The sequence below is a fragment of the Lipotes vexillifer genome, unplaced genomic scaffold (assembly GCF_000442215.2).
Source record: "Lipotes vexillifer unplaced genomic scaffold, Lipotes_vexillifer_v1.1 scaffold1275, whole genome shotgun sequence".
In the NCBI taxonomy this organism is placed as follows: domain Eukaryota; kingdom Metazoa; phylum Chordata; class Mammalia; order Artiodactyla; family Lipotidae; genus Lipotes; species Lipotes vexillifer.
In genome coordinates, this window is record NW_006770093.1 from 165,774 (window position 1) to 175,988 (window position 10,215).

Consider the following 10,215-nt stretch of genomic DNA (forward strand, 5'->3'; position numbering starts at 1 on the left):
GGGGCCCGGCGCGGACGCGGCGGCGCGGGGGCTGGCCGGCTGGGCCGGGGCCGGCGGCGCGGTGGGGTTCTGCTTTCGGCGCTACCCGCCTCCCTCCCCCACCCCACCCCGTGCCACCCCATCCGCCCGCCCGCGGGCCTTTTTGGCGGTCCCCCGGAGGCGCGCGCGGGAACGGCTCTTTTCCGCTTTTCGCGGGGAGGGCGCGCGCGGGCCGGCAGCGCGGGGGCCGGGCTGGGCGCGCGCGGGCCGAGGTGGTCCCCTGCGCCACGTGCCCGCCGCCCGGCGCGTCCTGCTTGGGGCGCGGGACACCGGATCGCGGGCGGCCGGGGCCCCGAGTCCCGGTGGGCCGTCGCGGGGTGCGGGACCGCAAGGGCGCGCTTCTATTGTTATCCATCCCCCCTTCCAGGATGAACTTGCGTCCTTTCTCTTCTCCGCCATGGAATTCTTGCGGGACCGGGCGCGCTTCTATTGTTATCCATCCCCCCTTCCAGGATGAACTTGCGTCCTTTCTCTTCTCCGCCATGGAATTCTGCTCCGTGCTTCTAGCCCTCCAGAGCCAAAGAAACCCCAGACAACAGATGCCCATACGCAGCGTATAGCAGTAACTCCCCAGCTCGGTTTCTGTGCCGTAGTTTACAGTATTTAATTTTATATAATATATATTATTTATTATAGCATTTTTGATACCTCATATTCTGTTTACACATCTCGAAAACTGCTCAGTAATTCTCTGATTAATTAAAGAACCACTACTCTAGAGAATGGCATCTACCATGGCAACGCTGATTGCCACTACTATTGCTGCTAATGCCGCTTCTGGTCCATTGGTGGACTACCTATGGATGCTCGTCCTGGGCTTCATTATTGCATTTGTCCTGGCATTCTCCGTGGGAGCCAATGATGTAGCAAATTCGTTTGGTACAGCCGTGGGATCAGGTGTAGTGACCCTGAAGCAAGCCTGCATCCTAGCTAGTATCTTTGAGACAGTGGGCTCCGTCCTGCTGGGGGCCAAAGTGAGCGAAACCATCAGGAAGGGCTTGATTGACGTGGAGATGTACAACTCGACACAAGAGCTGCTGATGGCCGGCTCCGTCAGTGCGATGTTTGGTAAGTCTTTTATTCGTATTGTCCTGATAGTGGCGGGTGAGGAAATTCTCATCATGGGTAGTTCCATTCTTGTGCTCTGCCTTGATTCAGATTATTACATTCAGTAATATGCACTTCGTACATAATGGAATTTGTCACTTTTGTCACGTACTTAATAAAACTTGATGTGTTTCAGGTTCTGCTGTGTGGCAACTAGTGGCTTCGTTTTTGAAGCTTCCCATTTCTGGAACCCATTGTATCGTTGGTGCAACCATTGGTTTCTCCCTGGTGGCGAAGGGGCAGGAGGGGGTCAAGTGGTCAGAACTGATAAAAATTGGTATGTTTAATTCTAAATGGCTTTTTATTCTTGTGTTACCATGGCGTTGCGTATGGGGGAATATGGTGTAAAATTGGAGGGACGGGCTAAAGTTTTAAAAAGAGGACTAAAATTTAAAGTGTGTTTTGGTTCCTGATTTCCATTAGTTGACATTTTTTTCTTAATGTGTTCTATTCCAGTGATGTCTTGGTTCGTCTCACCGCTGCTTTCTGGTATTATGTCTGGAATTTTATTCTTCCTTGTTCGTGCATTCATCCTCCGGAAGGTAATCTTTCTCTCCCCCCATGACCTGTACTGAGTCACACTCGGTGGTATTCAAACCGATAGCATTATTGCAGATGTGATCGGTGTGTAGGAGTGTGGCCTTGGAAAGTTAGAAAAATTCTTTGTTTAGTATACCTCTCGTATGTTGAATTTTCTGAAAGAAGCAAGTTTTCAATACCCAAGAAGTCATTTGGGAAGGAAAAATTGAACACTATAGTGTGCCAAGAAATTGGAGAGACTGAAAGAAAAAATTAAGGAAATGTATTTGGAGTGGCTTTGTTTACCTGTATGCAGATTACTACCTCAAATCACTATCATATGCAGGCCAGTCTGCATTGTAAGCTTAGGATTCAACAAATCACAATGTCCTGGGTGACTTTTTCTTAGCTGCCAGTTAAAGTGGAGTAGTTTGGGTCCCCACATAGTTATTTCTACAGTGTTGATTATCGAAACCAGCTTGTAAGCTTCATGGTGGACACCCTACCTCTCACAGTGACTTGACTCTAATAGCTCAGAATAGGTAAAAAGGAACCAGTAAAGGTAATTCTCGTTTCGTTTTTCTTGGCAAAAAAAAAAAAAAAATTCCAGACAGCCATTTAATTTCCTGTCCATTTGAAAATCCCTTTTGAGGGACCTGATAGCATTTTTTTTTAATCAAGAAGTCTGATGCTGGCTCCAAAATAAATGTAGACAACAAGGGATGTTGTCGTTGGACTGAGTTACAGTAAGAATAAATGCTTTTTTCTCAGGAAACAAAGTTGTCCTTTTCCTGAGGTGAATGGCTCTTGACGGTGCATTGTAAGTTCTTAAAAATTCTTCTGAACGGAAGAAATCTGAGTGAAGGGAGATAGGTACCTTAATCCCAAGGGGTAAGAATGTATTCAGAGCCGTTTGTTTGGTCTAGTTCTAAGCTTCTCTAGGGAAGGATATGTACTTTTCTATAGAAATTCAGTAACTGGTAAAGTGACTCACTAATCACTATTTACCATGGCCTGAGTCTGGCAAAAGATAGCAGTGTAATACTTTGAAAACTTGAAACCTCTATAGCTTGGTATAATTTGAGAGTAAACAGTTCGTTGATATTAACGGACTCAAAGTTTGGCATTGTCTTATTTAGCAAGCAGGTAATGAATAGCACCTACCCTCCTACTCCCCACAGCTGTGGAATATGATAATGTGATGCTTCCATTTGAAGCTTAGTAGTAGTCAGGGATCAGAACTCTTCGTACTTTTAGAGCTGTATAGCTTGCTCCTTACCAGAGAAGCAGGAGAATTGCTAGGATCCCCTGTTATGGATTTGTGCTCATAAAGGTTTACACTGGGTCTTTGTGGATTATTGAGAGACGGGTTGTTCCGATTCTGGAGAGGCTTTGTGTGTCTCAAGCCAAAACAAACTTCTTTTCTGGAGGAGGAGTGGCCATGCTTTCAGGTGCAAGGTGGGATTTTCAGGTCCCCAGAACTCACATTTGGGGAATGCACGCCAGGCATTTTTATCCTCAGTTAGAGACCTTAAGTTAGATATATTAACTTCTTAATTCTATATTCCTCATGGGGTATGAGGATGGACGTGATCAAGAATGATTGGAATAGGTCTTCCCTGGTGGTCCAGTGGGTAAGACTCTGTGCTCCCAATGCAGGGGGCCCGGGTTCAATCCCTGGTCAGGGAACTAGATCATGCACGCATGCTGCAACTAAAGAGTTCGCATGTCGCAACTAAGAAGTCCGTATGCCACAACTAAGAGATTCTGTGTGCCGCAACTAAGGTCCGGCACAGCCAAAATAAATAAATATTTTAAAAAATGATTGGAATAGTGTTTAAAACTATTCAGTTTGGACTTTGAGAATCTACCCGCACATACACACAGGCAGGCAACATACTCTTGTGTTTAATCTACCAATAACAGATGAATTTTTAGGAGATGAGGCTGAATATTTCTGGTCACTGTTAGATTTTAAATCTCAAGAAAACATCTTTACACTAGTAACCTTTGGTGGTCTTGGCTATTAAAATCTAAATATTTGACCATTAAGATAGTTTCCAACTAAAGATTCTGTTTTGGAAATTAACATTAAAAGTGCTTTTAAAAATTTTCAATTTTCTGAATGTTCCAAGGGTGTTGGGTAGTCTAGTAGGAAAAAGCAGAGTGGAGGTTAAGGATTGGGACAATAAACAAGGAATAGGGGGAAAAGGGAGTTTTCCTGTTGAGTGTTTAAATTCTAGTCAAAGAAAGTGGGCCTTTCAGCATTCTCCCTTCTGTCAGGAATCTCATTAAATATACCTAGGGCATCTTTTCAAACTCAGGAACTTTTTTCTTTAGTTTACTGGAATGTCTGATGTATAAAAAAATGAACTATTATGGTTGAAAATGGGTTATGAAGACCCCCTTTCCCATCCCATATAACTGGATGTTGAGATATTTACTTATAGGTAAAGTTTTAAGTGTTAGGTGAGTCATATGGTGGTAAACATTCAATAAAATGTTAGCCCTGGTTACCTCCTGGGGGAGTGGCTAAGAGGAGTTGGGAGGTAGCAAAAGGGAGAAAGAGTAGCCCCCACAAATGTCTAGAACACTTATGGATTTTGATTTCGGGGGGTGGTCTTAGGTTCCTTGGAGAATTTCTTAAAAGCACAGATAGTTCTTAGAAGAAAAATGTATATACACCTCAGGTTCATAACCTTACCGACTGCCCTTGGGGTGGGAACCGCATGGTTGAGTTACTCAGAGATGATGAGTTTTTTTTTTTTTTTTTAAATTAATTAATTTTTGGCTGCGTTGGGTCTTTGTTGCTGCATGTGGGCTTTCTCTACTTGTGGCGAGAGGGGGCTACTCTTCGTTGCAGTGTGCGGGCTTCTCATTGCAGTGGCTTCTCTTGTTGCGGGGCACAGACTCTAGGCGCGCAGGCTTCAGTAGTTATGGCATGCGGGCTCAGTAGTCGTGGCGCATAGGCTTAGTTGCTCTGCGGCATGTGGGATCTTCCCGGACCAGGGCTTGAACCCGTGTCCCCTGCATTGGCAGGTGGATTCTTAACCACTGCGCCACCAGGGAAGCCCTGATGCTTAGGTTTTATTGGCTATTTTTGTTTTGACCAGTTCCCTACCTGTAGCGTTCTCTTAAACTACGGATAGGGAAGGTAATATTCAGAGAGGTTTTTGTCGAGCGCCCATCTTTGCTGATTTGGAATGGCACCTCTACTTTCCGATTCCTTGATCTTAAGCCATTACCTCACTCTTCTGATGTATTTGATTCTTCTCCTTGTCTCTTCCTCCCCAAGATTTTCCACTGGATTGTGATTCAAGATAGCATTAAACCTTTGGGCTAACAACATCTTTAAAGTTTAGCCTTCTCATGTATTCAGATCTGTGCTCTTGTTTTTAACTCTTGTTTCCAGTCACACTGGCCTCCTTGCTGTTCCTCAGACAGTTCAAGTGTTTGCCTCAGGGTCTTTGTACTTTCTGATGTCTCTGGGATGTTCTGCCCTCCAGGTAGCCTGCTCTCTGGCTGCTCTTTTTCTACCCCTGCGTGTGTACCTGGCTTATGGCTTGTTGACCTAACACATTTGTGTCTTTGCTCCACTGATGGTCTTTGGAGTATCTCCCGCACCACCCCCCAAGAATTAAAGTGTGCGCCTCCTTCCATCACTGCCTCCTTCCCCTTCTTTTTTCTTCATAGCGTGATTCTGTACTAGAATGTAAATGTCACTTCTGGGAGAGCAGGAACTTTGTCTCATTCACTCCCATATTTTAGTGCTTGGCACAGTCTGTTAAATGAGGAGGTGACCTAGTGTACGATTGATTTTTATCTTAGCACTTTGGTAAATCACTAGTTGTGGCGTATTTATCAAATGTCTAGATAAGATGGTTGTTGCTGGTATATTCTACTACATGTTTTGTTTTTAAGAAGTCATTGCAGGTATAAAGTCAGGTAAGAAATGTAATGTCTCATAGTCTGTTTCTTGACCTCTCTTATATAGTACCTTTTCAGGTGTGTGCTCAGATTTATATCTGGACATGAGGTACCTTAGAGCATTGGGGGTTGAAGCTGATTATTCAGGACATCACCAGTCACTAGTAATAGGTAGCCTTGTTAAGAATAACAGCAACAGGGACTCCCCTGGTGGCACGGTGGTTAAGAATTCGCCTGCCAATGCAGGAGACACGGGTTTGAGCCCTGGTCCGGGAAGATCCCACATGCCACGGAGCAGCTAAGCCCGTGTGCCACAACTGCTGAGCCTGCGCTCTAGAGCCCGCGAGCCACAACTACTGAAGCCCTCATGTCTGGAGCCCATGCTGTGCAACAAGAGAAGCCACCGCAATGAGAAGCCCGCACACCGCAACAAAGAGTAGCCCCCGCTCGACACAATTGGAGAAAACCCAAGTGCAGCAACGAAGCCAAAAAAAACAACCAATAACAGCAACAAAAACCTAACCAACCCCGAAACATTAAACCAAACACAAACTTAAATTCAGATGGATGTACAAGATGAGATCAGCCTTGGTAGGGGAACTTCCAGGAGCAAATGTAGGAAAAGACCATTTGGCCTTGGAAACTACTATGGAGAGAGAGTTATTGGAACTAATTCCTGAAGCTGCCCTTTGATAAGGTTCTATGGAAATGGGTTAAGTTTTTACAGCTTTTAAGGTCTTGATCTTAGTGATAATGATATTTTACAGGCAGATCCAGTTCCTAATGGGTTGCGAGCCTTGCCAGTGTTCTATGCCTGCACAGTTGGAATCAACCTCTTTTCCATCATGTACACTGGAGCGCCTTGTAAGTACATATCAGAATATTTAAATGTGAATTTAAAGTTGTTTCTAAAACTTGCATTAAATGCCCAATTTACCCCTTTTTGTTTACAGGGCTGAAATCTCCTAGAAGGTGGCTGGCCTGCGCCCATTTCAGAAGGCTGCAGGCTAGTGTATGCTGAGTTAACCTAGATAGTTTTTCAACCAAAGAGACCTGCTCAGATTCTAAATCACTACAGACCTTTACTCTTTAGTCTTCACAGGATCCACCGATAATTTGATCTTCTCCCTCCCTCTTTCCTATCTATGCTAAAAATACCGGAATTGATGTTACCTCGACTACTGAAGAGTCATTAGTTATACTCGGTCTTCGATAATCAGTCATTTAGGACTGGTTTGCTGGATATTCTCATTTTTCTCTCCCAAGTGGAGCTCCTTTTTGTTTCTAAATTTACTCCCCTGAATCTGCTTGAATGAGAAGAGTTGGGATGTTTAACACCTGCCCTAAGTGCACTTGGAAGAAGAATTCATGCAGCTAAGAGGAAAAATATTTGTGAGAATGTAAAGATTGAGATGTTGGTTCCTTTTATGTTGGAACGAAGGCAAAGCATGGATTCAATTGTGATACGTGTTTCATTTAGCAACTGAAAAAGATCGATAACCTGTAACCTGTCAGACAGGACAGTACATGTCTTGATCAGTCAGTTTTCCTGTCTAGGTTCATTTGGCTTGATGGCCTTTGATCCGTCAAGTCAGTGGCTTTCAATCTTTTGACTGTTGTGACACACTGAAAGAAAGACATTGTACATTGCTGCCCAGCACACACATACTTAGGGAGGGAGGGGGAGAGAGGGAAAGAGAACTGGAATAGGATGCTGAAGCTACTTAACCTTACTATGTGCTATGCACTCATATTTGCAAGTATTCTTTTTAGCTTTTTAAAATGCTCATTGTGGCCCACCAAATTGATTTCATCTCTGACTAATGGATTGTAACTTGCTTTGTAAACCTCACTGAAGTAATAAGTCACTGACCAAAAATGGAGTTAGCTAAGTATTTTTAACCATGTCTTTGTTAGAATAATCAGGAAAGAAATTGGGCAACTTTATGAGGATATTGATCTTATTTAGGGGATACCAGACTCCTTACCAAATGCTACAGGCAAAGGAAAGCTTGCCTGCTGCCTTTCCATTCTGTTTTAAATTGGCTTCTTCATGGTAAACTAAAAAAGCCTCCATGAGGCTCTTAAGCACTGATGTTTTATGTGGTAGCAGCAAAGCTCATAGTTCAGTGAAATTAGAAACTTGCATTTTCAGTCGTCTTTGAAAAGGGAATGTGGATATTTTTGTCCTGTCCTTTGGTCGATCATTTACAAGAAAAAACCAGTCTCATTTTCCTTTTTTGACTTAGAACGTAGGCAAATTTAAATTGTGATACAGAGATTGATTAAATTTCATGTATATTTTAGTTTGTGTGACTAACTACATGATTAGAATTGATAGCAGGAATTAAAATGGAAAGATTTAGTCATCACAGAACTTTGGCTTTGAAGGGGCCTCGATTTATATCTGATTTTTAAATGCTAATCATTTTGAGGAACAATAGAATTTCCATTTTATAAGTAATTCCTAATAAGCAAAACAACCACAAGTAACTAAGCTGTTCTTGGATAAACCACAGATCCTTATAACATCCTTTAGGTTTAAATAGTGTTCTCTAGTGCTTTGCTTCTGTCATTAAATAGACGAGTGGCTTGGAGGCTGTTGGCATTTAAGTGATAATCAGGTGACTAGTTAATGATCCCTGAGCCATGTGAGAAGTAGGCATGTCTCTGTTTAAGATGTGGCTTGTTAGTATGATTACCACTCTACTATTTTCTTTCTGTGAAAGACAGCCCTTTGAACTATTCTTACCCCTTGATAGATAAATGTATCTTAGTTTGATAATGCGTCCTAAGAGATAATCTTGCTCTAAAGGATTTTGCTAGTACAATGGATGTGATAACTTCCACAGAGAACTAATTATATCAGTATGAGAAATGTGACGACTGGGGCACTTTCCTTTTTTAACGTTAAAATCTTATGTGCAAATATAAGGTGTGGCCGCTCCCATCTGGAGGCTGGGCAGTGGAAAGCTTCCATTTTTTTTTTCATAGCTCGTTGCAGTTCCTCAGTGTAGTAATCTGTCTTCTAAAGCAAAGAAAGGAAAAAGCCTAGTATGTGAAGGAGCTTGGGAGATGTCAGTCCAGCAGGTGTTTAAAGTAGGCCAGACTGGTGTGGATTTCAGATGCTATGGGATTTTTCTCCCAAATTTGTATAGCCACGAACACAGTAAATCCTGTGGACCTAAGGCTGGCAACAGCTGTAAAGGGTGATGGGCTGGCTTGGGGAACCCCAGAGTCCCCAGAGGAGGGTTTACACGTTATTACAGGGGGGCAGTTGCCCTGGGGTTTTCAAGATGCACCATTTTATCTCCTAGTGCTGGGCTTTGACAAACTTCCTCTGTGGGGTACCATCCTCATCTCGGTGGGATGTGCAGTTTTCTGTGCCCTTATCGTCTGGTTCTTTGTATGTCCCAGGATGAAGAGAAAAATTGAACGTAAGTAACAAGTTGTAGCAGAAAATTTTAACTAGTAATGTTGTGCTTGCTTCTTTGTGTTGAGCCGTCTGTAAAAATTGTAAAAATCCGCTACTTGGATAGATCGGTAAAGCCAGAAAATTTACATGGAAATTTGCAGATATAGGTTTATTGTCCAAACTATGTTCTTATTAACTTAAAATGACCTGAGACCTAGTCATAAGGCAGATTTGACCTTATTTGGGCTGCCAGACAAGGTAGGCACTTAATCCATTTTTTCTTTTTTTACTGTACCTTGATCACTTGCCAGTGACATGCTAGATAAATACAGAGAAGTTGTAGTCTGCATTAATTGAGAAGGATGAGGATACCTTAATGAAAAATAAAAGGTAGGTATGAAATAATTTCACAGGAAGCATTTACCAAAACCAACGCCTTCAGATTCAGATATTCAGAGCTATGCTAATATATTATCTGACTTTAGATTTGGTTAATTTTCAGAATTGGAGCACAGATTCCAGAGGTAGACATTTTCAAGTGTCATGAAGGGATCATTTAGACCATTACTGTATGTAGTATTTCAGTATAATCAAATGTGGCATACATTTGGGTTAGTATAGGTGTTAATTAAATCTTGTATTCCTTCCCTTACTACTTGAACTCTCTTGAGACGCTCTTTTTCCGCCCTTTTCATCTGCAAATGCTCGGGTGGTGAAATAAGTTTGTTCCTTGAAGAAGCTGCACAGACTCTGCAGTGGCACCAGAAGAGTGCTGCGTCACGCAGCTGTGCTCAGGAGCCTCCGAGAGGCTCTGCGCTAGTCTGGCGGCCTTCAGGACTTCGTGACCTTGATCCTCCCTCAGTCTGGGAGAAGATGAGACAGGTCTTGCTAATGTTCTATACCCTGGTTTGTAGCTTGACTGGGATTCCTGAATGAACACGGAAACAGACCGGGCATTGGTACAAAGGCAGAAGACGTTCCCACCTGGTCATGGAACCTTGAACCCTAAGGCACATGCCTGTGTTTTCTAGAGGTGGAAATTCAAGTCACCTTCAGTTGCCTGCGTTGAGCTGTGTTGTTTTGCTCGAACTCAGACTGAAATTTGGGGCCAGTTTTTAAAAAGGACGTGCACTAGATGCAGTCAGAAGTTGTAGTTATCTGTCAGCCCCATGCTTGAGCTCCTTTTCCCTCAGAAGGGGTCAGCAGGA

At 43.2% G+C, this 10,215-nt stretch overlaps 1 protein-coding gene across 1 annotated transcript in view; it reads left to right on the forward strand.

Moving 5' to 3' along the window:
• Nucleotides 1-491: 491 nt before the first annotated feature.
• Nucleotides 492-10,215, forward strand: part of SLC20A1 (solute carrier family 20 member 1) — a 14,321-nt gene continuing 4,597 nt past the window's right edge. The window contains exons 1-5 of the mRNA XM_007446016.1: nucleotides 492-1,107; nucleotides 1,283-1,423; nucleotides 1,603-1,688; nucleotides 6,360-6,456; nucleotides 8,910-9,029. Of these exons, the coding sequence (XP_007446078.1) occupies nucleotides 762-1,107; nucleotides 1,283-1,423; nucleotides 1,603-1,688; nucleotides 6,360-6,456; nucleotides 8,910-9,029 (790 nt within the window). The 5' untranslated portion in view covers nucleotides 492-761. The remainder of the gene's footprint in view (nucleotides 1,108-1,282; nucleotides 1,424-1,602; nucleotides 1,689-6,359; nucleotides 6,457-8,909; nucleotides 9,030-10,215) is intronic.